Source organism: Podarcis tiliguerta (assembly GCF_965153285.1).
Source record: "Podarcis tiliguerta genome assembly, chromosome: 3".
Lineage (NCBI taxonomy): Eukaryota > Metazoa > Chordata > Lepidosauria > Squamata > Lacertidae > Podarcis > Podarcis tiliguerta.
Genome location: NC_139536.1, coordinates 77,886,536 through 77,914,525, shown reverse-complemented (window position 1 = coordinate 77,914,525; position 27,990 = coordinate 77,886,536). Strand labels below are relative to the sequence as shown.

Genomic DNA, 27,990 nt, shown 5'->3' with positions numbered 1-27,990 from the left:
ACACGCCTGTTCTGTGTTTGTGTATAGAATGCTACACCGACTTACAAAATTTTAAGAGCAGAAAGGCTAACAGAAAATCAGAAAAAGAACAATACATGATAATAAAAGCCATACAATAAATAACCCATAGAATAGAGCCACTTAAGCAGCAGCAAAAGCATCATAATCTGTCTTATTATCTGGAAGATAACCTAAGCTTTTATTAAATGCTTGACTCTCCTGTGTAAACTACTTGGGAGAGCACAAAACTTTTTAAAGTTATTTGTTTAAAGGATCTAAAATGCTTTTGTGAGCAAAGCTTACCCAGCCTAGCAACAGTTACTGGGTGAGAAGTTAGCCTATATTATGAGACCTCTCACAGCCACATGATAGGCAGAGCTCCTTAACACCAGGGCTGCAGCTGAAGCAGGTATCATCTTGCTATCAAATAATCTCACCAAACAATGGTGAAACCTTTCTCTCTCTCCCACTAGCGTGCACAGATTCTAAGAAGACAATTCAGTTTAGGCTATGAGAACTAAGATTTCGCTTCCTCATCTAGTCCTCACTTGTCATTGGAGGAGGAAAAATCTTGACTGCAATCATGATTAGGAATCCAGATTTTGACACATTTGTTTGTTGTGCTGTTTGTTCAAAACTAATTCCACCACCTCCTAGACCAGAGACTTTTGAGCGGATTCGAGAATACAAGCCTTACAAAACTCGGTATTATACACACAGAGATATATTGGGTGAGTAGATAGTTACTTTATTTAATTTTAGATACTCATGCCTGTCCACCAAAAAGTCAATATATCTGGTGCTCAGTTGTTTTCATGCATACATTGATCACTCAGATACACTTAAGGTGTATCCACACATATTACAGTAATTACAGTTGCAGTAATCCCCATGTTAAACAGGATAAGAGTAAAATCTGGAGAAAATGCAGAAAGAAGGCCACAAACACAAGAGGGTAGAGACCTTAGTTAGGTAAAAATACTTCCGTCAGTTAGGGGAAGGGCTTTTAGCTTATAAAAGGATGTAAGTGTGTGAGAGACATGATGGAGAGTTTATGAAAGTTTAGGAAGAGTATAATAATTACTTGCCTCCCTGTCAACACAATCAATGTAGTCGCATGACACTGGTTTGGGACAGACCAAAAGCAGTGCTTTATACAATGTCTAATGTACCTATGGAATTTACTGCTGTAGGGCAGAGACTCTGATGGCCTCTAGAACTAACCTTCAAAAATTATTTGTCATGAATACATTTTTTCCTTGATAAATATGTTAATGGATGAAAGTTTGACCAGTCATTTGATTAGCTTGTCTTAAGATCTGTGGGCATGTTAGCAAGAGTCAGGACCCGCTGCCCTGTGTGGCAAATCACCAGGGCTACAGGGTTTGGAGCATTCCTAGACTCCTGAACTCTCCATTCAGCCACTGCTTTCCCCAGCTAACAGCCGTGGCTGATGCTTGATTTGTGACCACCGATTACTGGTTCCTGGATCTTGCTTCCCAGTGGCCAAAACCCAGTCTCTGACAAAAGCCCAGTACCACTTGATGCCATGTTCATTCATCGCCCTACAGTGACACCTGCTGGAACTGCACCCTTACCACTGTGCTCCATGTTGCAGCTGCTCATGTAGGTGCCTGGTTGGTATGGTCTTCCTTTCTGCTTTTTGGAAAGGAAGAATGGGCATCTGCACTGTGGGGTGGGAATGCAGAGTGCCTGCTTCAACTGGGAAATTGCCTTGCTGGGGAGGGAGTGCTGCTGCTGCTGCATTAGCACAGAACGTAGGAAACTGCCTTATACTGAGTCAGACCATTGGTCTGTCCTAGCTTAGCGCTGTCTATTGCAGCCCTCCAGTATATTAAACGAGTCTCTTCCAGCCCTATCTGGAGCTGTCGGAGATTGAACATGGGGCCTTCTGCATGCAGAGGAGATGCACTACCAGTCAGCTACAAAGATAAGCACAGCTGGGCCCACCAGTTACCGACACAGAATTTGTTTGTGCCTGTGTGGGGCAGTTGTGTGCCCTGTGGAATTCCTTGGGTTGTGCTACATGGTGCAGATTGTGGCTTGCTTTTTTAATGCGCAGGCCCAGAGAGCAGCTGAATCCCACATGCCTACTACGTGTGAATCCTACAAAGGCTCTCCTGAATGGGGCCAATGCATGCCATCACTTCTAGGTGTAAGCCTGATGTTAGTGCTTGCTTCTGTTCTGATGTAGCTCACTTGGTAGAGCATGAGACTCTTAATCTCAGGATCGTTGGTTCAAGCCCCACATTGGGGGGAAAGATGCCTGTATTGCAGGAGTTGGACTGGATGACCCTAGTGGTCCCTTCCAGCTCCACAATTCTATAATTCTGAGCAGTCAAATCTGCTAGCAAGTTGATCTGGGGAATCATTTTTTATATACTGAAATCAACCCAAGTCATTAATGATGGGGGTGCACCAGCCTTCAGGAAATTATACCGTATTTTTCGCTCCATAGGACGCACCTGACCAAAAGACGCACCAAGTTTTTAGAGCAGGAAAATAAGAAGAAAAAATCTGACTCAAATGTTGTGCTAAACTATTTAAAACAGCAAAGTGGGTGGCTCCTGTCCACTTTGCTGCTTTAAAGCGAGCCACGATATATAATGAAGAGAATGGAAAAAGGACAGACATTCCATTATAATGTAGCTGTTTTCATTATCACTGGGAAGTCAGTATTGGCAGCAGTCACAAAAATTAAAATTTGAGCATTTTACTGTTATTAATCAAGAATATTAATAGTCAGGGAGAGAAACCAAGGCTGTGCAAATGAGAAGTGCTTGGAGTATGGAGGAACAGCAAAGAGATCAAATGATTGTGCTCCAGTTCCTAAATCTCTGAAGTTTTCTCAAAACAGGCATGGTTGTTTTGAAAGGAAGATTCAAAATGGAGTGACTGAGCAAAGAACAGAGGAAAAGAGGGCAGATAAATAGCTTCCATTCAATAACAAGAGAACACAATGTTTTTGGTTTGGTATAGGTGGACTGTACTTGTAAGAATTTGTATAATGAGTTATAAATTTGGAGTGGAATATCAGTGCCTCTTTTCAGCAATAAAGATTAGCTGCTAGGAACATGGTCCACATACAAACACACAGGATGTCTGGTTATAGTTGTGTAGTTTAAACTGTTACTGAGCCAGATGCTTGCTCGGTTTTAGCTGAGCTTACTAATACTGGATTGTGGAAATGCTTTGCATGTATTTATGACTATTTCTGCAAAACTGCTACTTGAAGAAATCCCCAAACTTAATATTTTTAAACTTCAAATGGAGCTCAGAATCCGGTTAGGCAATCCTTTGCAGTTGAATTAGGAGGCACTGAGAGACAGCAATTTGCTGCTCCCCACCCCCACGAGCACCCCAGGAACACACAGCCTTCCCTCTGCTTGCAAACCTTGTCCCGGCTTCAGGGGAAAGCAAAGGCTGCAGGCAGAGCAGTGTGGCTTCCCTCCCACCCCCAAAGAGCACCCCAGGAGTGCAGGGCAAAGACGCACAGCCTTCCCTCTGCTTGCAAACCTTGTCCCGGCTTCAGGGGAAAGCAAAGGCTGCAGGCAGAGCAGTGTGGCTTCCCTCCCACCCCCAAAGAGCACCCCAGGAGTGCAGGGCAAAGGCGCACAGCCTTCCCTCTGCTTGCAAACCTTGCCGGGGCTTCAGGGGAAAGCAGAAGCTGCAGGCAGAGCCGCTTGGTTCCTCCCCCCCACCCCCAAAGAGCACCCCAGGAGCGCAGGGCAAAGGCGCACAGCCTTCCCTCTGCCTGCAAACCTTGTCCGGGGTTCAAGGGAAAGCAGAAGCTGTAGGCAGAGCCACTTGGCTCCTCCCCCCCCACCCCCAAAGAGCAGCCCAGGAGCGCACAGCCTTCCCTCTGCTTGCAAACGTTGCCAGGGCTTCAGGGGAATGCAAAAGCTATAGGCAGAGCAGTGTGGCTTCCCCCCCCCCCCGCCCCCAAAGAGCACCCCAGGAGCGCAGGGCAAAGGTGCACAGCCTTCCCTCTGCTTGCAAACCTTGTTGGGGCTTCAGGGGAAAGCAGAAGCTGCCGGCAGAGCTGCTTCGCTCCTCCCCCCCACCCCCAAAGAGCAGCCCAGGAGCGCACAGCCTTCCCTCTGCTTGCAAACCTTGTCGGGGCTTCAGGGGAAAGCGGAGGCTGCCTGCAGAGCACCGTGGCTCCTCCCCCCACCACCAAAGAGCACCCCAGCAGCGCAGGGCAACAGCGATTTGGCTCCAGGGACCACACATTCGCTCCATAAGACGCACAGACATTTCCCCTTCCCTTTTAGGAGGAAAAAAGTGCGTCCAATGGTCCGAAAAATACGGTACGTGGTTGAATAATATTAAATAAAAATACCTTAAATCTTAAAGCGTCTATCTTAAGTGCTCAAGCAAAGGAACAGATGGCTTGTGTAGTTTATGTATAACATGTAGTGTTATGTTCCCCAATTGTGTGTTTTCTTGGCATACGTAGACTTGGGAGCTGACATTAAGCAAGCAGAAGCAGATAGAAGAGAAGCAGAAGTACAACAACGAATTGAAAAAGTGCAAGCTAGACTATTGCTTCAGGTACAACTGTTCTGCTGTCATTGCATTACCCAATCTGTTGCACTGGGCCCTTTTTGTGAATATTTACTGATGTATAATGCAGACAGCATATTTTACAGAAATATGTGATATATTGGGTGGGGAACCTGTGACTCTCCAGAGGCTGAGGGACTCCAGCTCCCATCAGCCCTGGACAGCATAGCTGTCAGGTATTATGGGAATTGCAGCCCAACAATATGGGCTATAACTTGCCTAACCTTGCTATATATGATTACATGAGTTTTATAAGTTTTACAATCTTTTGCCTTTCATGTTTATTTTGTAATACACCCTTTTAAGACTATATTCTTCAATGTGGGATATAAATATTTATTTACATAATAAAATAATTGAATAAAAATACCATTGTATGGATCAGTTCTGTATTTATCTTTCTGATATGTTAATTTGGGTATCTACCATATTTTTCGCCCCATAGGGCGCACCGCCCCATAGGACGCACCTAGTTTTTTTGGGGGGGGAAATAAAGGGGGAAAAATATCCCCCCCCCCAAGGCACGGGGCTGGCACGGGGGAAGCCTGAGCTTCCCCCGACCCCAGCCCCCAGAACAGCCTGCTGTCCGCAAGCCTAGGGAGCCGCGCCGGTCTCCCCAGGCTTGCGGAGAGCTGCGCGAAGCCCGGGCACGCTCTTCAGCGCGCCCCAGGCTTCGGAATGCAGGCAGCTCTGCGCAAACTTTGGGAGCCCGGCGCGGCTTCGCACTGGGCTCCCTAGGGTTGTGCAGAGCTGCGCGAAGCCCGGGAGTGCAGGCAGCTCTGCGCAACCCTCGGGAGCAGACCCCTCTCGCTCTCCAGGCTTCAGCGAAAGCCTGCATTCGCCCCATAGGACACACACACATTTCCCCTTCACTTTTGGAGGGGAAAAGGTGCGTCCTATGGGGCGAAAAATACGGGAACTCACAAGTGTTACAGATCAGGGTTCAGATTTGCTCATTAGCAACACAGTATGGCAGGGAATAAAGCATAAGCCGGTGCCAAAGACCACAGACTTAATATTATAATTGAACCAAATCAATTGATTTATTGGCACTACAGTGTTTCATTTAAGGCATGTTATTATCTTCATGTAGAAGGTAATGATATTTTGAAATTAGAGCAACTTAAAGATATAGCAAATTAAAGCAATGTAATACAGCAATATAGTACCTATAGAAAATAAATTTTACAAATGACATATGGCATAATAATTACATTGACAAAACAATGAATCAGTGTCTTCTTCCTGCCCTTCTAGTTGTAACCTAGAATTTCTAAGTTTTGCAGCGTATTAGCATTTCGGAATAAAATTCATGGTTCCCCAGCCAGCGTTGTGAGCTAAGATCTTGTGACCTTCAAAAGCAGAGTTAGATAAACTGCAAGAGGAGGGGGGGGGGAGATTCTTTGAACTCAGCATCTGAACTGTGAGGATGAAATTTCCCACTTTATATCAATTTCATTACTCTATCTTGGAGTAGGAAGAGGGAGTGAAACTGCAACCCTTGCCTCTTCATCAGCTCTTCACTTAGGACAGGGACGGGGAACCTGTGGCCCTCCAGATGTTGGGCTACAACTGCTGGGGCTGATGGGAGTTGGAGTCCAGAACATCTGAGGGGCCACAGGTTCCCCATTCCTGGTGTAGGGCTTGTGCGCCATGACACCTCCCAGCACTTGCTTTCCAAAACAGTTCAGTGTTCTGATCCTACATTTGTTTAGGCATTGTGGCTCGTTGTCTTTAAGTTCCTTAACATAACATTACACTGATGGTATGGTGTTTCCTTCTAATCTTCCCTTCCAGGATGCCGAGGTCTCCCATAGACAGCAGAGAAACATGGCATAAAGTTCCAAGCCGCCTTTGTATAGTGTCATAGAAGCAAATTTTTCATCCTTTTAGTGCATTGTGGCTGCTCTCCTGTGTGCTTGACATTGGTTCTGCTTGTGCAGCAGGGTCCTGAGTAACACAATCTACATGCAACACTGAGGCAAAAGCTATGAAATAGCCATTAAATTACTCCTGGGGAAACTACTGCCACCAGCCATGTAGAAACAGCAGCACCTGTCTTTTCATGGCAGCAATTGGGAATTTGTGGCCTTCCAGATACTGCTCTCTTCCCTGCCCATTTGTCCAATGGCTCTTGTGCCAGCTCACCACCTTCCCCAGAAAGCTCTCTTTAGGGTTTTCCCCTGGCTAATGTGAATTCTTCTGGTGCCACTTCTGCCTGCCTATTTGGAAAAAAAGGTTTGGATCGTTCTGCCAACATGTTTCTGGGCTGTACCACTTTCAGACTGCAGGTGGCATGTGCACAGTTGAATGGTTTGCTGTAGAAATAAAATCCCTGCAAACAGGTTTGCTGTAAAAAAACAACAAACCCACAACCCTTCACATAGAAAACGTAGACATTTGACAAGGCCCAAACCCTTCTCCCTGCTACTTCTCTGTACAGTGGTACCTCGGGTTACATATGCTTCAGGTTACAGACTCTGCTAACCCAGAAATAGTACCTCAGGTTAAGAACTTTTGCTTCAGGATGAGAACAGAAATCGTGCTCCGGCGGCGCGGCAGCAGCAGGAGGCCCCATTAGCTAAAGTGGTGCTTCAGGTTAAGAACAGTTTCAGGTTAAGAACGGACCTCCGGAACAAATTAAGTACTTAACCCAAGGTACCACTGTACAGTGGTACCTTGGTTTACAAAATTAATCCATTCTGGAAGTCTGTTCTTAAACCAAAACCGCTCTTAAACTGAGGTGCGCTCTCCTGCCACTGGTGCCCTTCCACCGTTCGGATTCCGTTCTTAGACTGAGGTAAAGTTCTCAATCCGGGACACTATTTCCGATTTTGCGGAGTTTGTAAACCGAATCGTTCTTAAACCGGACTGTTCTTAAATCAAGGTACCACTGTACAGGGAACTTACTTTGTATAGAAGAACAAACAGTTGTGTAAGCTGCCACCTTTAGTCTGGAGTGGTAAAGCCCAAACACAGGCATATCCTCTATTCTGCTGCTTATGAGAACTATTGCTGTGCTGCTGCTTTAAAAAAGAAAATTAATGGGAAAATAATAAATATAGGGTGATATCCAACTAAGTCATAAAACAGACCGATTTAAATTAAGGGACTTGTTGCTTAAGGTCATTGATATTAATGGGTCTGCTTTGACTATGACTTAGTTGGATATCACCCAGAGCGATCTAGCTGATGTGCAGCATTAGAATGTCCTCAGCACAGTTTTCTTCATGGCTATGCCTTGTTTTGTAGGCTGCAACAGAAAGAGAGGATGCTGTGGAAGATGCCCTCAAACGTGCAGCTGCTCTACACCAGCAAGATATTGAAGCTCTTAAAGAGAAAGATGAAAAAGCATTACAAGTCAGTAGTCGTTTTATTTTTGTTTGCAACATGTCAAGAGACAATGCCTTGCATTTGGAGTTGTGTGGGGACGGATTCCTACCAATTGACACCCCCATGTCTGGACCCTCTACAGTATGTCCTGCACCATTCCCAAAGGCCCCCCCCCCCCCCCCAGTTCTTGGGGAAGGGAGTATGGGGCTGCAGAGGGAAGGGTGGAAGAGGCAGAAAAAAGTCCCACTCCATGAACTGAAATCTCCTTTATTTATGAATGGAATGTTGGGTCCAAACCTACATAAACATGCAGAAGCTGCATGTGGCACAATCTCTCTTGTAACAAGTAGGTGGAGAGAGGGGATTGTTCTTGAAAACTCTGCTGAATTAACAACAAACAAACCACAAATGAAAATCTAGGGTGTCAAGGTAAAGATTCAGCTGAAACCTGAAGGAGGGTTTGTTTGTTTTTTTAAGATGGGAGCAGTGCTTTTTTTCAGGGAGGATGCAGGGGTACACATACCCCTAAACATTTTGTGAATCTAAGTTTGGCCTCATTGAGGGGCAGTATTTCAATATGAGTAGGGAAATGAGACTATCCCTTAACATTTTTTAGAAAATAAAGTACTGGATGGGAGAGTTTAAAACTGATTTATTACTGGCATTTTGACATCCTTTCTAGTCTGTGTCTCATTCTATTTCTACGCATAAGATGGCAGTAAAACTTTTATTTTAGAACTACATTTATCTACGTATTTAAACTGTAAAAGGGCATTTCATTTTTCATAAATATATAAAAACTTAAGCATTCAGTGCACTGGTGAGACAGTCACTAGAAAGACAACCTCAGTAAGCTATGTGGCTGAAGCATTTGAACTTGCATTTTCTACATCCAAGGTGGTTTATAAAGCGTAGTGCATTCTTTCTAGGCTCGTCTTGTTTAAAACAGGGATGAAGCAGCCTAATCCCTCCCTTCCTATTCTAATTTGTTTTTTTAACGCTGCTGCAGGAGGCTGTGAAGAACACAAGGATAGAAATGCTCCATCACCTGGAACTGGAACTGAAAAGAGAATCAGAAGCTGCTGAGCAGAGGATGACACACAAACTTCAGCGACTCATGCTGGAGCTCGCGATGGAAAAGTCGAAAGCCGTTGCTGAAGCTAGACAGGAAGAGAGGAACAAAATATCTGGAATGCTTGACAAGCAAAACAAGTACTTGGCTTAACCCCATTTCATATTTTAAAGCAGGGATGGGGAAACCACTGGACTGCATCACCCATCATCCCTGATAGTTGACTATGCTGGTTGGGGATAATGGGATAATGAGTTCAATGCCACCTGGAGGGACTTGGGCTTCCCATCCCTGTTGAATATAAGGGGATGGGTTTAAGAGAGCTGCACCTGACCTTGTTTTCATCCAGATATCTGCAAATAGAGTGCTTTCCACCACCAGTGTTCCTCCAACTGATCTGCTGGAGCAGGATGTGCAGTGGGTGCTTTCAAAAGTGGGATTGGTTTGCTAATGGGTCACTGAGATATTGCAAATGGGACATGGGCAGCAGTAAATTGGATTAAATTGAAGGGTATTTTGATGCCAATGGCATTGTGTGGATGTAGCTTGTGGTTAGTGAGGAGAGCACTTAAGCACAAGCCGAGGTTCAGGTGACATGCTAAATCGACTCTTAGCTTTTTAAAAGAGCCTCTTTTAGGTTGGGCTCCTCCTGGAAGCCTTCATGTTGATACAGCCCTGGTAAGCCATTGTTGGGCTTGCTGTGATTTGCAAACAAGGCTGATGTGATCAGTGGAGTTAACTCCCTGTTATGTGTGCTGTTGGATAGTACCAGATTTAATAGAATCTGATAGTAAAGATGGGCAGGGTGGGGGTTAGGTCTTCAGAAGTTTTACTATCTGGTTTCCATGTACAGATTTAGTCCAGTTTATTGCAAGGCATTTTGCTTTGCCTCCAGCTGAAAAAAATGTCCAGTTCACACAAGACTGGCTTTCAAATTGCCAGTAATGAAAAATTATGTTGAAGTTATCATACGATCTTTTCTCTCACCCCTCCAGGAAGTTTTTGGAACAATTCCGTAAAGCTGGAGAGATTGCCAACGAAATTTATCAGAAGAATCTGCAGCAGTTGTCTGTGGAGAAAAAATATGAAATGGAAATGGCCTTTAAAATCTCCCAGAGAGAGTTTCAGGAAGAAACTGAGAAACTCATCAAAAGCGCAGAAAGTCTCCGTGAGGCTCAGTTGCAAGAGGTGTCACACGAGGTGAGCAGGAAAAATGGTGAGATCCTGACTCTTAGCCACCAACTGGAAAGCATGACAGACTGGAAAGATAGCCTGGAAACAGAAATATTAGAAACAAGAGAAGCATTTCAGAAATACATTAACCTCACATTTCCACAACTTGCACCAGGGCAAGCAGACTTTATCTTACCATTCAGAAAAGTATCTCAGTTTGTTGACTCTGGTGTAGAAACGTAAGCTGAATGACAACCAGGAAGGAGTTCTGCCCGTTTGCTGCAGCCATCCAGTCTTGCTGTAGAGGAGTTGCTTAACTGCTGGGAAGGAGGAGAAATAAATCCATCTTCTCTCACTAAGGTTTAACTGTGAGCCTGTGTCTATATTTCCCTTGGATAACTCATGAACTCCCCTGTGACTCAGACTGTGAAGCTGTGCTCTTTGAGGGGTGGATGGAGAATCTTGCTTCTGTATACTAAAAGCGAGCTGCTTCTGTAAAAGTTAGGGAGTACGGATGTCTCAATTTGAGCCCTGAAACTAGCAAGCATGCCTCTGGACATGTGCAGAGAGCCTATCCTACCTTGCCATGGGGTTAACTGTAAGCTGCCTCCATACATATTTTATTTGAAGATGATATACTGCCAACTCAAGAAGGGTGGCTTCTAACAACTGCAAGCCCCAGCACCTTAAAAAAAAAAAAAAGAAAGGGGATGGAGGAGCTAGCAAATTGTTCCTGATTTACTGTTAACGCATTCTAAGGCTATGTGTACCTATCATAAAGGTGGCAAAGCTGTGGACTTCCAGGTGTTGCTGGACTACAACTCCCATCACCTATAAGCTCATTGGTCTTGCTGGCCGGTGCTGATGGGAATTGGAACACAATCAGATATAGGTGTGCCCTATTAAAGTGCATGGAAGTGTTGAGGCACAACAAATCAATCACCCCATGACTTTGCAGTTAGGAAAGTGATGTGGAAATGCAGTGAAAGATGCAGAATAATGATTGATGGACACAAAATGAAAGCTCTATAAGCTCAATAAAGAGCAGACACTGTATAATCTCTGCATCAGCGAGGCTGGGGGTGGGGTCTTGTCACCTAGCAGTCCAGGACCTACATACACACTGCCCAAGCTTGCGCATCAAGAGTTCACTGCTGTGCTGCTAATGCAGCAAAAGCATGGGAGATCACGATTACCAGCCTCTACAGCAGCAGCAGTGCTGTGATTCTTCAACAGTTTGACTTCACCCCCCAAGGTGTACCCCATTGTCTTTTGAGAGACAGATGCCAACAATGTTGTCCTGTGAGATTGTCAAAAGGATAAAGCAGACAGCATTAATTAGCTGGCAAATAATGTTCCCTTGCTCAGTGGATTCACTTTAGGAAAGTCCTCCCATAAGCAGCATGCCGAAAACAGTTCTCACAATCTCGTGTGGCTCAACAGTAACCAGTGTGTCCAACACAGTAGTTCCACAGTAGAGGCTATTAAGAGGGGTGCAGAAAACAGCTTTCAAATGCCTCTTAGGTGGATTTGGGAAGTCACAATCTCTTGAGTTTTGTGTGTTTTAAAACCTAGCACATAGCTGCTAGGACGAGATGCTGCTTTGAAGAACATTTCTCCAGCTGCGTTTCCAGCAAGAGCAACAAAGAATGACAGGCAGACGATGCATCCTCCAGCAGGATGGGACGCGTGCTTGGAGACCCCAGTGGGCTATTACGATTCGCCCCGTGTCCTGTCAACCATAGGCATTGCCAGGGCGGACGGGGGCAGCTGCCCTCCCCCCAGATCAAGTAAAACAATAGAAATACTTAACTAACTGATCAATCACGTCGGTCCTGCTCCCCCACAAAAGTCCTGCCTCCCCTAACCAAGTCCTGCCCCACACCAAAAAAAAACCCCTAGCTACGCCCATGGATGCAACTGGTGTGTGTGTGTGAGAGAGAGAGAAACAGGGGAGGGCAGTGGGGTAGGCAAGCGTGGGGACAATAAGCTCCGCGGCGGGGGGGCTGGACCTCACAGAGATCAGGAGGTGGGTTAAGTTCCCCAGCGAACACGTGTGCGCCCATTCCGAAGACCACTGAGCCTGACCTAAGACCGCGCCGCCTCCGGCCTTCTAGCTCCGCCTACCTCCTAGGCCCCGGCGGTCTCCATGGAGACGCGGCTCTTCAGCGGAAACACGACGCGGGCGCTTCTTCCCTTTCAGGGGCCGAGACTGGAGGCTCCGAGGGCGCCGCGGGAGGCGGGAGGGGAGAGGCAGGTAAGTCTCCGTGCTCGTCTTGGGGGGTGGGGGGAGACTGTTGTTATTTACAGAGACGGGAAAGTCAAGGAGTGGCGGGGGGGGGAGGGGGGAGAGTTTTACTGGAGCCAGGTGAGCGGGATGGCAGACCACATCTTGTTAAATTCCTTCAAGAGGGTCGCCAGTATCCCCTTCCCCATCTGCTCAGGACTCTGGTGCGTTTCCTTGCTATAGAGAACAAATAAATTACACAGGTGAAGTTTTCCCGCTGCTGCACTTCTGGAGGGGGGGGGAGAGAGAGAATTAAGCACCTGTTGAATTTCTTCATGTCTGCCGCACAGCTGAGGGGCAAAGGAACCCCACCAAGCGGGAGGAGAAAGGGGGGAATAGAGCACTGTTTATACCACTAATAATAATAGTAGTAGTAGTAGTAAATTTGTATACCGCCCTATATCCGCAGGTCTCAGGGCAGTTACAACATAAAATCACAAAATAGATAACAAAAACAACCCAATAAACCTGCACCCCTCCCCAACATTTAAAAAGGGCATGGGCTGTAATTAACTCTGGAAGCCCAAATAATGTAATGTGGAGCCCAAGGACGGGACACAGCCAGGCAACTCTGCCATGAGTGCCAACATTTTTCTTGTAGCTGTGTATTTTTGTAATATTTTGGCTTAAATTGCCTGGGAGTCAGGAATTCTCACTCTTGTCACTGATATCACAGTGGTGGGGAACCTCAGGCCCATGTACCAAACATGGCCCACCAGGCCATTTTTAGGAAGTCATACCCACACATCCCACACCTGATACCATGCATGACATCAGATGTGGTGTGGGTAAAGGTGGGACTCCAAAGGAACCATCAGGAGCCAAAGTTCCCGGTTGTTCCTTGGATCCAGCAAGGCACGCTCCCATCCACCCATCTTGTTTACATAATATGATTTTTATTATTATTAATCACATAAACATCAATATCCATAATAATGAATAAATCATAGTAAATATTAAGATATACATACACACAGCAAATAAGGTGTGTGTGTGTATATATATACACACACACACACTAGCTCTTAATTATACGTTTAAGAAAAAAGGTGGAAGAATGGAATAAGAACATGTAAAACACAAAAATAATTATAATTTCATCTCATAAAATCAGGATTCTCTATTTTATTACATCAGCTTGAACAAAGGTTTTTTGTTTTTTTTCCAAAAGGCAACTGATAAAGTTAAATGCCATAGCTAGTTCACATGAACAAGGCCTGATACATTTTAGAAATACATAAACTGAAGCCTTCCAGGGCTTGAGGCATGCTCAAAAAGAGTGTCAAGCATGCCTCCCTTTCTCTCAACAATGCACAATTTCAAATCTCAATTAAGATACAGGTATGTATAATCCCTAACTAAAGTATTATATAGTATATTGTTTCTTTATGCAGAAGTAGGCAGCTTCTTGAAAACTTAAAAGATTGAGGAAGTTTTAATTGAATGTGCAATCACAATACTGTCAGTTATTCTGTGAAAAAAATTACCATGTATTGTAACAATGTGAGCCCTTCATATCTTGATAATGCAGAATGACTCACTCTCAAGCTGAAAGTGTCATAAAGAATATCATCCGTGAAATAGGACAAGAATGTGCCATGAAAGGTCAAACCGTATCAGAAACTCTGGTCGCATTCATGGTAAGTGCAAAATACACAGTTTGCTAATGTGCTTCATTTGAAAGCTCTTCTTTCTAGCAGTGTTAGAAACTGAAATATGAAAGCTAGGAGCTAAATGGCACCTTAAACATGGGTGCCACAACAGAATGTCTAGGTGTGCTTTTTTAAACAACAAGAATACCAAGCTGAAAATAAATGAACTGCAGCTAAACCTATCAGTTTGCCTGACGCTACAGCAATCTCTTGGAAATCGAGGTAGGGGGAATTTCTCCTCTTAGGCCCTCAGCGCCAGCAGTGGCAGTTTTAATCTGAAATCTTAGACGCGGTACTGTGCCCAGAGCTCAGAAACTGCTCACGCGAATGAAATTCCCTGTCGCAAAATGCGCCCAGAACAATGGGAGTTTCAAACACTGCTTTCTAGTCATGTTAACATGTCACTCCTGTGGCATTAAAATAATGTTAAAGGAACAGAACATCACAAAACACGATTGTCTTGGGGCTAAAATGCAAGTACAGTGGTACCTCGGGTTACATACGCTTCAGGTTGCATACGTTTCAGGTTACAGACTGCTAACCCAGAAATATTACCTCAGGTTAAGAACTTTGCTTCAGGATGAGAACAGAAATCATGCTCCGGCGGTGTGGCAGCAGCAGGAGGCCCCATTAGCTAAAGTGGTGCTTCAGGTTAAGAACAGTCTCAGATTAAGAACAGACCTCCAGAACGAATTAAGTTCTTAACGTGATGTACCACTGTAACACAAGAGTTATGCAGGCAACCCTTGGAACTCTAGAACCCATGGACAACTAAGGAAGCTGAACGTTGAAAGGTTCAGGACACACAAAAGAAGATGCTTTTTCACGCAGCACATAGTTAAACTGAGGAACTCACTTCCAAATGAAGCAATGAGGACCACCTACCTGGGTGGTTTGAGAAGAGTATTGATTCAGTGGCTACTAGCCGCAATAGCAGTGCTCCACCTCCACTTGCAGACTGGGAAAGACTTTCCACAGTAGTACACCTGCTCTATCATTTTGCTTCGTGAGCTGGGCAGGTAATGATGACATTTGTATTTACTTCCCCAAATGCCGGGAATGAGGCCCCTATATTTGTTCTCTGGAGCTCACAACCACACTTCTCCAAGCAATGTTTTAAAGGAGGATAGAACTGAGAGCAGAATAAAACCTCATACTGGGTTGCTTCTATCCAGTGCCACCATAAGGGCTGTACCTCTGGGGCTCTGCTCTATATTTTATTTAATAGAATGATAAATTAACCACTCAACCATTTATTGCATTTTTAAAAATCATTTTTAGTTCCCATTGATTTTGATAAAATTTCCAAGTAAGTATGCTTGCTAGGACCAGGAAGTTAGTTCTCATGCCTATTAAATTAAACTGGGAAATGACATTTAGTGGGGAAACCTTGAGCAGTTGGGACATTTAATCTGTTTTATTCTGTGGTTGTATTTGGCAGTAATATATCTTTAAGAGCACAAGATAAATAACTGGAAGCCTGGTGTTTTTTCTTTTTCTTTTTTTTTCCTCTTTACTTATAGGTGAAAGCTGTTGTATTGGATCCAAGGAATGGATTTAATGTGGACAGGACCCTTACAAAGGCTGATGTGCAAAAACTTATTAAGGTAATTTTGTGAATCTAAACATTTGTTTAACTATTTTTATACTGATTTCAATGAACTTACTAAGACTTATCAACAAATTAAAGCAGTCTTTCAAGCAACTCATGAAGTCTGTGGGAATTAAGCAGCCTAACTCTACTCAGGATTGCAACCTAAATTATTGTTTTGTGTATAGTGTTTACCAAATTAATAAAAACCTATGTTTCAGACCACAAAATCATTTAAAGCCTATGCTCTCAGAGTCATCTAAAGCCACATATCTCTCAGTGATAAACCTTGGACTGCTGTCCATTTTCTCATTATCCGTTGAAATCTCCCCCAACTGCTTCTCCAAACCTGCACAATTGGATCATAATTTTGTATACCCAGTTGATGAACACAAAATATAACGTTTGATTTAAATGTAATGGAAATTTGGCAAGCAGATGACACTTAATGCATTCAGCCATAAGAAGTAGAATTTAAAATATGCCTCACATAAATGGCTTTATAAGCACAGCTACATACATATATCATTGCTTCAAACTGTGATACATGCCCTTTTGAGGTGTGTAGGACACCTGAAAGATGAAAATGCTTTGTTCTAAAGAAAGCCTCCTGTCTGTGATTTTGAGGTTGTTAGATATGTTAGATAGATTTTAAGAAGGTGGTTAGACTAGTTAATTGCCACTAGTGAACTAGTATTTCAAGCAACAAATCTCTCTGTGTGTCCGCAGCCTAGTGCTGCTGTATTATGCAGCAACAGGCTGCATGCAGTGGTATATGAGACTGCTTGTGTAGAAGGGATTATTGGTTTCAAGGCTGAGGGCTGCATATTTGCTGCTTTAGAGTGTGTTGAGCTGCTTGCCTCCTCTCTGTATTGAGAATGAGTAGCTTCATGAAGCTATGTGCACTTCAAAGTTCATGCAGCCACTTGGAATCAGACAATAGCAAAAAATCTAATCCATATTATTCAACTCCACGCAGCAGTCCACTTATTATGCTATTTAGGAACAAGTAAATTACAAAAACTATGAACGTTTTGTGTCTTGAAGCTACATTATGGCAACGCAACATTTTGTTCTTGCAGTGGTGCCTCTCAGCCCCTTAATTTGTTTTCTCAAGTAATGTTTAAGCAAAGGGCACCTTATTTTTTAAAACGATTAAACTGATGGATTCTGTTTCACATGTATAAATTCTGTAGCATAATGTTTCCAGGTGCCCAACGGTAATATTATTTTAATAATTAGTTAAGGGGCTTGAAATAACTTGCATCAACATTTTCTCTTTTTAGCTTTCCATTGAAAGACTGCTTGACACAAGCAATCCATCCCTGGACACTATTAAGATGCAAGTTTATTTTGATATGAACTATATCAGTCGAGGTAATCAATGTGTGGAGTAATTTAATGTGAATATGGTGATGGTACATCCTATGCATGCTTATTCAGAAGTCACACTGTGTTCAAGAGGACTTGCTGTCTAGTAAATTTACATGGGATTGCAGCCGCAATGTATCTATTCTTGCTACATGTGAAAACTTATAGTACTGTAATACAATGAAACAGCAAATTCAATAATATGTGAACATGCTAAGAGATGCAATCTATAAGGAGGTTATAAATTAAATTGCCTCTTTAAAAAATATTCAACATTTACTTAACATTAGAACAGTTAATATTTATTGTGCATTTAAAATCCTGGAAGTGCATTTGTGGTTTTTTAAAAGTTATATCCTATACCAAATAAATGGAACCGATACATTCCACTGTCTCAATTTACCTACAACTGAGTTTGTGCAATTATGTTACATAGTGCAGTCCTATGTGTGATTACTTGTATGTAAATCTCAGCATGATCACTAGATAATGCCTTAGGATGGCAGCCCTAAGGTATCAGAATGAGAAGAGCATGGGAGGATTTAAGCATGTGAAATATGGGCATTTTCAACTAGCTAAGTTGAAAATCTGTTGATGCCTATGCATGTCTTTTGGCTGTCTGTGCCTTGGGGTTACAACTGATGTGTAACTGAAAAACTATCAAGTAATGAAATCTGCATCACTATGTGGTCTGCTGAAGCATGCAGGTGGTGCCAGTGATATAACTTGCTTTTGTATCATCCTCTGTGTTTCCTCTTAGTTGAGTTAATCAAGGAACAGCATCGTGTTTTGGATTCTCGCCTTGCTCCAGTGGGCAGAGAAATTACAGATAGCCGTGCTCGTACCAAAGAGGAATTGGAAAGTGTTTATCGGAAAATTGTCAGCTATGTCCTGCTGCGCTCTGGCCTTGGATCCCCTACAGACATCAAGGTCATTAGAGAGGCAACTGGTTGGTAACTGTTTCAGATATATGCCGTGAAGAGTTTTGCCAATATGCACTGTGGTAGTCATTGCATAGGAACTGAGCAACAAGCGGTGGCTAGTTGGGGGACTGTCTTTTTACTTTCTTTTGTTTTGAAGTATTTGTATGCTGCCTTTGTGCCTCAGTATGTATCTGTGGCAGTTCACAGCTAATCTAGAAACAATCCAGAGTATGTATACCTCCCCGGTAAAACAATTCAAAGAAAACACTCAAAAGCACGTATACAAATATCTGCTCCAGATAGCAAAACCAGTCTGAGAATAGAACATAATCTGAGAGCCAGAAATAGACACTTCACATATCCAACAGGCCAAATGCAAGCAACCATCCAACCCTTTCCTGAAGATATGGAGATCTTCTGAAGCAGCATTCAACACAGCAAGAAGGGATGCAGACAGAAGGACACAGCCCCTGTGCTGCGTATTAACCAAGTCACAAGTATTGTGTCAAGGGAGCAGTGGTGGGGTTCTTGGCACTTGACAACTGCCCAAGCTGGCCATTCACCTCCTTACTCACTGTGGCCTTCCATTCAAACTAATTGCTGAAAGGGCGTTATACTATTCTGCATACAAGATTCTATACCTGAGATTCTAGGTAGTTCATGCAGAACTTGTAGTCTGGTTGTCTGCTTTAATGCCTTGCACAACTCCATACTTCCCTCCAAGCCTCCATCCCCCTGATGATATTCCTTGACCACTTACTCTTGCATGTCATTCATCTCCATCCTAATCCCTCCTTACACTCTTCAGGTCCTTAACCCCCTCAGTCCCCAAGTCCAAATTATTCAGACTCTTACCTCTTGGAAGGAGAATTAGTAGCGCAGAATTAGCAAATGTCTCCCAATGGCCTTATTCACTGACATTTATACAGGGGGGGCGGGAGTGTGTTAAGAGTCTCTAAATTCTGTAGATGCTCTTGACACACTTTTTTTTTTTAAGAGGGAGAGGGGGGTGGGGCAGTTTAACACACGTAGCTTTGTCCATAACAATTTCAGTTTATGTTGAGTGTTAGTTTATTGATTATCCTCTTCAGCCGTCATAAGATTTAGCATTTATAGCTCTTGGTAAGTTAAAATACTTATACTTAACTATGTTCATAGGAGGGGGGCATGCAAAGGGGGCTGCAACAGGAAGAAAAAGATTGAGAAATTCTCATTCCACAAACAGAACATTCACAGTTCTTAGGATTCAAGACATGATCTCCAGCATAGTGGGATCTCAAATGTGAATAAGTATCTTACTATACCAGGGGCGTTTCCATGGAAAATCCAGTAAGATACACCCACACCAGTTACCTGTCGGTGATACCTAAATGATTGATTTGCAAAACGAAGCCCCGACTGGGAGCAACCCAATGTGAACAAATTGTGGTCTCGTCCCCAAATAACTTCTAGTGCTCACCTTTCTGTTTTATTTGATGTTACAGCTGTTGTCTGCCTTTTTTTTTTTGTATGACATTTCCCAAATTTAATATTTTACAGCTGCCCTGCAGAGTGTCTTCCCTCAAACAGAACTTGCGGCTTTCCTCTCCCTTTCAAAGAAGGAGAAAGAGAGGCAGTTGAAGGAGCTCACCATGATTGTCACAGGAATTCGGCTATTCAACAAGGAGTGTGGGAAGGGAGGAGAAGGCATTGATGAGTGTAGGTATATACTAGTAGGTGCTAAACTTGATGATGTGTCTGCATTAGCCATTTAAGCCACTTTAAAATGTGCAAAAATGCTCAGTGCTGGCTGATCACCAGTAGTCCCATCTGAATTGCTTCATGCAAATACAGCATTTAAGTTGATCTTCCAAATGAGATGTGATAACATGCTGTTCTGCTGCAGGTTAACTTTACTGAATATCTTCAAAATTGATAATCTGTACTGTATTATCTATTAAAAACTCTGTTAAATTGGCTTGTTGTAAAGCCTTTCATAGGATTTTTATATATTTATATAAAATAGAAAGCCGTGTTAGCCCCCTGAGAGAAAAAAGAAATGTTTTTTAGTCTCACCATGAGACTAACTGTAAATAAGTTTCATATTAGAAAAATAGTGTGAGCTTTCAGAGGTGACAACATACTACTTCAGATGCTTATTTTTGGAACTAGGAGAAGCAAGGTGGAAAAGTCAGTTAACATATGATAGTTTATTGACTAAAACTCAGTACTTTTAAAAGGTTATTGACCCAAACCAGGATCCAAAGATGCCACCGATGTGTGGTTAAGAGTCCTTTTGCAGATGCCCAGTCTTGTCTGCAGTCATTCAAACTACGTTGGATGCTCTTCTGAGGTTCTCTCAGTCCTCAGGAGAGACCTTTCAGGGCATGCAAGGGGCTTCAAGTGGAAGGGAACCCACAAAAGCCTTGGTGTGCTCATATGGAAGGCTCCATGCATCTCTTCGGATGTCAGCCCTGTTTATTTTAGACAGAAATAGGTGGGGGAAATGCTTGTGGTTAGTTACTGAATTTGAGGTTGGCATGCTTAGTAATTACTGCCATGCCCCTTCTATATGTTTCAAACCAACCCTGTGTCAACAGTACCAGCTATTCTGAATGAAGCTATCCCAGCAGCCAACCACCATATAGAAATAGAACTGCAAGCTTCCAAGGATTTGGCGTACCAATACACAGCCTTGATTGAAATGATGCACCTGAGTCAAAATGCTGAGATAGAACTTAAAACGACAATGTTAAAAGAAGTCCTGTACAACGTGAGACAACACGAGGCTTTCCTCTGCATCATTCTGGTAAGATTGTTTTATACTTTGCATCCCTTCTAGAATGCTGGCATATACATTGATTGTGCCCGTAAGATTTCGTATACTTATAACTATGCTTATTAAATTTATATACAGTATTGCCCTTCATTTGAAGATCACAGATTTTTATGTCGCAGTTTGCAACATAAAAAATAAATTAAAAACCCAAATACAAAACAAAACAAAAAACCACCTATAATCCACCCACTCCCCTGAGACATTTAAAAGGCCACAGACTGTTTAATCAGTGAATGGCCTGGTTGAAGAAGAATGTTATCGCTTGGTGCCTAAAGATCTGTAATGAAGGAGCCAGCTGAGCCTTCCTGGGGAGAACATTCCACAAACAGGGAGCCACCATAGAAAAGGCCTCTTTTCATGTTGCCACCCTCTGGACCTCTCATGGAGGCTTCAGTTGATTATCATTCCTTTGGTACATATCTTTAGACACTAGGCAAAAACATGCCTCTTCTCCCAGGCCTTTAGCTAATTAAACAAACTGTGGCCTTTTAAACTGTGGCGGTGGGGAGTATTGTTTTTGTTTGTCACTTTGGTATGTATTTTTGTGTTCTTATATTGCAAACTGCCATATGATCTTTGGATGAAGGGCAGTATAGAAATTGTATTATTATTATTTTATTAATTCACCTCCCTGGCACAGCCAGCTGCCCCCTCCCAACTATGTTGCCACCAGATGAAGAAGAGCCAAGTGGGGAGGGGCAGGTTCAATTTAAGAAACCAACTTTTAGTTGGTAGAGAATTGTACAAGGTTCCAAGTTGGACTGAACTCTCGTGCACTTTGGAAAAGAAGTGTCATTCTCTGCAGTACATAGCAATATAGGAGTACATGTCCAGATGACTGAGAATCTAATTGGAGATTGTCAATATGTGTGCGTGTGTATTCCACCCCGTATTTCATTTAAAGAGCTCAAGATGGCATACATGGTTCTGCCCCTGCTTTGTCCCATTATTTATCCTCACAACAACCCTGGGACTTTGGTTAGGCTTGGAGATACTGACTGCCTCTAGGCCACTCAACGAGCTAAGGTAGATGTGGTAGATTCAATGAACTGTGGAAATGTCCTGAATTTCCATTGGTAATCTGCTGTATGCTGTCTTTTCAGTCTGATGTGATCACATGTGCACAAGAAGTTGATATGATGCAGAAGGAGTTTGCAGCACAGATGGAGCACTTAAAAAGTATTGTTCAGGCAAAGACAGCAGTGCCTACGTCTCTGGTTTATGTAAGTTCCTAAATTGCTAGAATGTAAAAGGACTAGCTTGTGTTTGTGTGCTGAGTTAGTGACACAGACCTCTTTTACACCGAGAGACAGAGAGAGACTGGATCCTTGCCTTTCTGTTCAGCTAGTCCATGGGAGTTTTGAGCTTGTTGATAGTGCTGAGAGAGGGGTCTTGACCCTCCCCTCCCCTCCCAATGTTTTCCCAATTTGAACTGCCCCCAGGAACTATTATTTGCTACATACAACAAAGCATACAGGTGCCCATATGATACCATAGAGCATATTGGGTTGGGGTATTCAGATTGGGAAAATAATCCATTACAGGGACAGGGGAGAATTAACCCACCCAGCATCTTCACGCAGCTTTATTTAAAACAAAAAACCCTGCAGGACATCAGATCTCCTGTCATCGTAGCAAGTTTGTCTCTCGGATTTTACACAGAGCTGCTAAAAAAGTTCTGTAGGTTTGTACAGATTTGTGGGTTTGTACAGAGCTGCTAAAAAAGAAAGTACTGTAAGTTCTGTAGGTTTGTACATGCTGTCAATTTAACAGCATGAAAATTCCCTGTTCTCTGTTTAACTTTCATCAGAGGAATCTATTGCTTTATTGTATACAAGGAGTATATATCCTGGCACTGTGATAGTCTTTGGTCCTATGCTGTGCTAGAAATAACATAAAGAAATCAGGGGTGCATGTTAAGGAGAGGAGAGAGTGTAAATATTCCTTCAAAAATCCTTTACAATTAAAATTGTTATGGTTTAAGATCATGAATTGCATCCCCTGCTTTTGTCTCCTCACCTGTGGAGTATATATAAAGAACATCAGACTACATATTTTTGGCAAGCAGGCAGCATAATTTTGCAAATACAACTTCAATTTCTTTGTTTTCCCCCCCTCCCAGCCTATATTTATTGCACTTTCTAACCTTTGGACCAGTTTTCAAGACAAGATCCTGGTGCTGAGTTTCCTCAATAACTTGACTATCAATCTCCAGCAGTTCCTAGGAGCCCACTCAGTGATTTTTCCAGAAGATGTGATGGAATCTCTTCTTGAAGATATTATTGTAAAAACTGATGAGGAAAGGTTAAAAGAAAGTGCTGGTACTAAAACCATGATTATGCATTTTGAATTAATGTATAAAGTCCATGGAATACTCTTGCTACCTTCAGATTCTTAGCCCTTTGAGAGCTAGAGCTTCCGTTTTATTGCTAAATAAGTATCATGTGCCATAAAAACCACTGAGCCTCTTACTGATTGGAAGGTTGGCGGTTCGAATCCCCACAACGGAGTGAGCTCCCATTGCCCTGTCCCAGCTCCTCCCAACCTAGCAGTTCAAAAGCACACCAATGCAAGTAGATAAATTGGTACTGCTGTGGTGGGAAGGTAAATGGTGTTTCCGTGCGCTCTGGTTTCTGTCATGGTGTCCCGTTGTGCCAGAAGCGGTTTAGTCAGGCTGGCCACATGACGCAGAAAGCTGCGGACAAACGCCAACTCCCTTGACCTGAAGCAAGATGAGCACCATACCCCATAGTTGCCTTGACTGGACTTAACCATCCAGGGATCCTTTACCTTTTGCCTTTACCATGTGTCATGCACTTACGGCTATATATATATATAGCTGCCCTTGAGACTGACCCAGAAACTCCAGTGGGTGAAGAATGCCCGGTGAGACACCTTACGGGGTCTTCGCCGTGGGATCGCATTCACCCGGTGCTATACCAGCTGCACTGGCTCTCGGTGGAGTACAGGATCAGGTTTAAGGTGCTGGTTTTAACCTTTAAAGCCCTATACGGCCTAGGACCCTTGTACCTACGGGACCGCGTCTCCTGGTATGTCCCACGGAGGACCATACAGTCTTCAAACAAAAACAGCTTGGAGGTCCCAGGCCACAGGGAGGTTAGTCTGGTCTCAACCAGAGCCAGGGCTTTTTCGGCTGTGGCCCCGATCTGGTGGAATGCTCTGTCACAAGAGACTAGGGCCCTGCAGGACTTGACATCTTTCCGCAGGGCTTGTAAGACAGAGCTGTTCCATCAGGCCTTTGGCCAAGGCACAGTCTGACCCCCTGCTTTGGTAATCCTCATAGAACTCTAGCCCAATGGTTGCTATTAATTTGATTCTGAATTGATTTTAGAATGTATTTCAATTAATAGATTGTGGATTTTATGTAAATTGTGTTACTTTTACTGTTGTTAGCCGCTCTGAGCCCGGCTTCGGCTGGGGAGGGTGGGATATAAATACAAATTTGTATGGCTGACCAATAACATATGTTCTATGGGTTGCTCTCAGAAAATTAAAATAGAAAAAATAAAATGCAGTATCAAAACCTCCTGTGCTGCAAACTGTTCCTAGGCCACACTATAGCCTCATCTTTCTAGATGAATTGTGTTATTGTTTGGGGGGGGGAATATGTTTTAGAATAAATGTTTTGTGAGCTGTTCTGAGGGCCAATATTGTGGATATAAGTAATAAATAAAAGTTGCCCTGAACCTTTCCACCTAATATGAAATACTAGATTATTCAGTACCTCACTAGGTACTTGTGCCATGGGATTCAGTAGTCTCAACCTTCCCCAGTAACCATGTGTATACATGGGTATTATCTGGGGTGTTTCTAGGTGGGACCTCAATGTTGCAAATGGGTTATTGAGATACAGCAAATGGGTCATTGGCAACAGGTTTTTAACATCATATTCCCCCCCAGAAAGGGAACATCTTGATTAAATGCTGGGGCGTGGGGGAAATACACTCATTTTGACACCAACAATAATGTGTGGACATTGCAACTAATAATAAAAATCTGCATGCATAAGCAATTTTCTCCTGCAATAAATACCTGTCTGGAAGCACATTTTCTGATACTGAAAATATATCCCAAGCTGCTGTTTTTTTTATATTTCAGATAGCAAAGTAAATCCCGCTGACTTTACCGTAGAAGAATGGCTCTTCCCAGAAACCACCATTAATTTCAGCCAAGTGCAAATTCAGTACCATGGGTTTTGTGCTTATACTTTTGCCGTGAAAGATGGTCTTCTTATCCCAGGTTTGCCATTTGTAGATAAGTCCTGTTTGCTTTTTAAGAGCATTCTTACTGCTTCATATTATGTTTTAAGTTGTAGACTGCCTTGCTTTAGTTTTATAGAAATTTGGTGTAAAAATAAAATAAAAATACCTGACATATAAGGAGCTTGCCACCCAAACTACTGGGGCTTGGCTTAAAAATGGAGACGGAGAAGAATTTGAGGCAGTAGGAATGTGGGGGGTGAAGAGAGAAGGAACAGTGAAAAGCATTTGGTAGGCGGGAGATAAATCTGAGGAAGGGAATTAGAAAATTGCTATACACAGTGATCGATGGTAGCTGGGACAGAGAAACAATAGAAAAGAAGACATATCAACAAGACAAAAGGGCAAAGCCAATCAGTGCCAGAAAGAGATCTATTGGAGACTAATTCTCTTGTTTGGAGAGAAGAGGGATGTCGGAGCCTCCACTGCTTTAACAGCACCCTGTTTAGAATTCCATTCAAGGCATAAATTTGTATTTGTTTGTCCAGCAAAGAAACTAGAATTTAACAGTGCAATTTTTAAAAGGGTATTACTATTTTTACTGATGTAATCCACATCATGCAGGATTAGCTACTAAATTCTTTAGTCTTGTTCTTAGTCCATAGAAAGTGATTTGCTGGGGGAGATCATGATTTAAAGTTGACTGAATTTTCAGACAGGTTAGACACTAGAGCCATTCTTAATTTCAGAAGTGAAAACACTATAATCTGCATCAGGAATGTCATGAAGAAATCCTGTGTTCTTTTGCGCTTTGTTGTCAGCGAACCTTGCTGTTGGAATCCTGAAGTTTCGGGAGAAATACTATGCCTTTAGTTCCAAGGAAGCGGCATATAATTTTGCCAAGAATCCAGAGAAATGCGTTAAGATGATTGCAGAAAAAGCAAAGGAATCTGCAGAGCTTATTCAACTGCTTGAACTTCATCAGCAATTTGAATCCCTTGCCCCTTATTCTCAGGTATTCAACACATTTATCCTTTACCTATTTAGGCCACTCCAAGAAAGCTTCATTCTAAAGAAAAGCCAAATAAGAGGCAATATGATAGAACTTACGCATAGCATGGAGAAAGTGGATAGAGGAAAGTTCTTCTCCCTCTCAAAATGTGTAGATATCCAAGGAAATTGAATGTTGGAAGATTCAGAAGCGATAAGAGAAACTACTCCTTCACACAGCACGTAGTTAAACTATGGAGTTCTGTCCCACAGGAGGTAGTGATGTCTGCCAACTTGGATAGTTTTAACAGGAGTAGACAAATTTATAGAGGACAAGGCTATCGGTGCCTACTAACCACAATGGCTATGTCCTTTTTCAACTGTTGGATGCAGTATGCTTCTGGGAACCGTAGGAGAGGAGAGTGTTCTTGTGCTTGGTCCTGGTTATGGGCTTCCCATAGGTTTCTGGTTGGCCACAGTGAGAACTGGATGCTGGACTAGATGGGCCATTGGCCCCATGAAGCAGGCTCCTGTGTTCTTATGCTCCAAAAGCAATATAGCTACCATTTTAATAATACAGGAAGTTGATCAGGAAGTATCTCAAAGAAGAGGTACTTCTTAATGCATAAGGTTGGTGCCACATTTCTTGTTTTGGCAGTGTCTTGTCCTTACTAGTTCATTGTGGGTTTAGCTGCAGTTAGCATGGGGAATAGCTTGTGGTAGTTGGATGCATTGGTTCAGTACACTCAACACTCCAAACAGCCCCATCTGGAAGTGTGCTAATATATCTTCCCTTATAGTTTTTATCTAATGCTTGGTTGGAAGGTGAAAATGTGGAAATAAAAAATAGCTATTCCTTTTTGTTGTTGTTACAGATCAGAGCCAAAGACAAGAAGAGTATGAAACCCATCACAAAATGTGACACCAGTACTCAGACGGACGTCCATATTTTGCCACCAAATATTGTGAAGAACTATGAGTGGAATGAATGGGAACTGAGAAGAAAAGCCATCAAACTGGTTTGTGTCAACATGATTTGAGAGACTAGTTCAGACAAACTACAAATAACTACATTATCTCTCAGATCTTTTCAGACTTAACTCCATGCATTTGACCTTAAATTTTTTAGCCCCTCCATCTTTTGTTATCAGCTTTGTTTGGAATAGCATAGTGCAACATTCATGCTGAAGCTTTTACTTTGTTACTTTTAAATGTCTAAACTTCCCTTCATCGTGTCTGGGTGGTGTACAATAATGATAATATAAATAAATATATAAACATCACATATCCTTCATAACAATAAAACTGACAGGTAACAAACCTATGAAGCAGGCAGTGGCAGTAAAATGAATTAAAATGCCTGGGCAAACAAAAAGAAGACTTGATCTTGCACCAAAGAAATGGAAAGTGCTTTCCCCTTGCTACTTCATTGTTGACATAGGCTTTATACACATCCTAGAATTTGATCAGTTCAATCCAGCCTTGATAAGAAAGTATAAATCATTTATAAGTATTTCACGCAGTGCAATCATTTAACATAATCTCACATTATGTTAAATGCAACTGATTATTCTTTTATCTTTTTTTTTTATATTCAGGCAAACTTGCGTCAAAAGCTAACTCACTCAGTGCAGACCAATCTAAGTCACATGAGAAGGGACAACTGCAGCCAGGTGTACCCACTGAAGGATAATGGCACACAGACCAAGCGAGAAAGCAATACTAATGTACCCAAACCTCAGATTTTCCTGGCTGGTCTCCGTGGAGGAACACCTCCAACTACCCGCATGATCAAAATCAACTTAACAAGAGCAGTTGATGAAACATAAATGACAAGTCCTTCAATAAATGAACTTTAAAAACAAAAAACAAATTCATTGTGTCTCATTCTTTGTTCTATTATTTCAAAGGCAATCTTTGTATCATTAATGGGGCCAGATGAAAGGTACCATGGGTAAGTTGAGTCTTCTATC

General features: G+C 42.7%; 2 protein-coding genes and 1 long non-coding RNA gene across 6 annotated transcripts; 2 read left to right on the top strand and 1 right to left on the bottom strand.

Annotated features, from left to right (window-relative positions):
- The first annotated feature begins 4 nt into the window (after nucleotides 1-4).
- Nucleotides 5-10,524, top strand: LOC310674377 (uncharacterized protein C6orf163 homolog). The gene is made up of 5 exons (XM_083433589.1): nucleotides 5-731; nucleotides 4,481-4,575; nucleotides 7,840-7,947; nucleotides 8,930-9,132; nucleotides 9,988-10,524. The coding sequence occupies exons 1-5, from the start codon at nucleotides 584-586 to the stop codon at nucleotides 10,406-10,408; spliced, it is 975 nt and encodes a 324-aa protein (XP_083289715.1). The 5' UTR covers nucleotides 5-583; the 3' UTR covers nucleotides 10,409-10,524.
- LOC310674398 lies at nucleotides 8,968-12,422 on the bottom strand. Of its 3 annotated transcripts, none has more exons than XR_014509552.1 (4): nucleotides 12,293-12,422; nucleotides 10,362-10,485; nucleotides 9,980-10,061; nucleotides 8,968-9,080 (listed from the first exon to the last, which is right to left on the bottom strand). It is a non-coding gene; the product is annotated as an uncharacterized lncRNA (long non-coding RNA). The 3 variants fall into 3 exon arrangements; XR_014509553.1 differs by having other exon boundaries at nucleotides 12,254-12,371; XR_014509554.1 differs by having other exon boundaries at nucleotides 10,362-10,482; nucleotides 12,254-12,366.
- CFAP206 (cilia and flagella associated protein 206) lies at nucleotides 12,326-27,890 on the top strand. 2 transcript variants are annotated; one of them, XM_083433507.1, is made up of 13 exons: nucleotides 12,326-12,422; nucleotides 13,984-14,092; nucleotides 15,628-15,711; nucleotides 16,982-17,072; nucleotides 17,827-18,015; nucleotides 19,529-19,687; nucleotides 20,569-20,777; nucleotides 21,911-22,030; nucleotides 22,930-23,128; nucleotides 24,927-25,067; nucleotides 25,849-26,042; nucleotides 26,893-27,036; nucleotides 27,616-27,890. In XM_083433507.1, the coding sequence occupies exons 2-13, from the start codon at nucleotides 13,985-13,987 to the stop codon at nucleotides 27,844-27,846; spliced, it is 1,869 nt and encodes a 622-aa protein (XP_083289633.1). In that variant the 5' UTR covers nucleotides 12,326-12,422; nucleotide 13,984; the 3' UTR covers nucleotides 27,847-27,890. The 2 variants fall into 2 exon arrangements, with proteins under 2 accessions (XP_083289633.1, XP_083289632.1); XM_083433506.1 differs by lacking the exon at nucleotides 12,326-12,422 and adding an exon at nucleotides 12,531-12,655.
- Nucleotides 27,891-27,990: the final 100 nt, after the last annotated feature.

What these genes read in the sequence shown, in the direction of transcription:
- LOC310674377 (XM_083433589.1), top strand. Translation starts at nt 584, where the DNA reads ATGATTAGGAATCCAGATTTTGACACATTTGTTTGTTGTGCTGTTTGT. An exon ending in AAGCTAGACTATTGCTTCAG is followed by an intron (nt 4,576 to 7,839) that starts GTACAACTGTTC and finishes CTTGTTTTGTAG; the next exon opens with GCTGCAACAGAAAGAGAGGA. An exon ending in ATGCTTGACAAGCAAAACAA is followed by an intron (nt 9,133 to 9,987) that starts GTACTTGGCTTA and finishes TCACCCCTCCAG; the next exon opens with GAAGTTTTTGGAACAATTCC.
- CFAP206 (XM_083433507.1), top strand. Translation starts at nt 13,985, where the DNA reads ATGACTCACTCTCAAGCTGAAAGTGTCATAAAGAATATCATCCGTGAA. An exon ending in GGTCATTAGAGAGGCAACTG is followed by an intron (nt 18,016 to 19,528) that starts GTTGGTAACTGT and finishes AATATTTTACAG; the next exon opens with CTGCCCTGCAGAGTGTCTTC. An exon ending in AGATGGTCTTCTTATCCCAG is followed by an intron (nt 25,068 to 25,848) that starts GTTTGCCATTTG and finishes CTTTGTTGTCAG; the next exon opens with CGAACCTTGCTGTTGGAATC.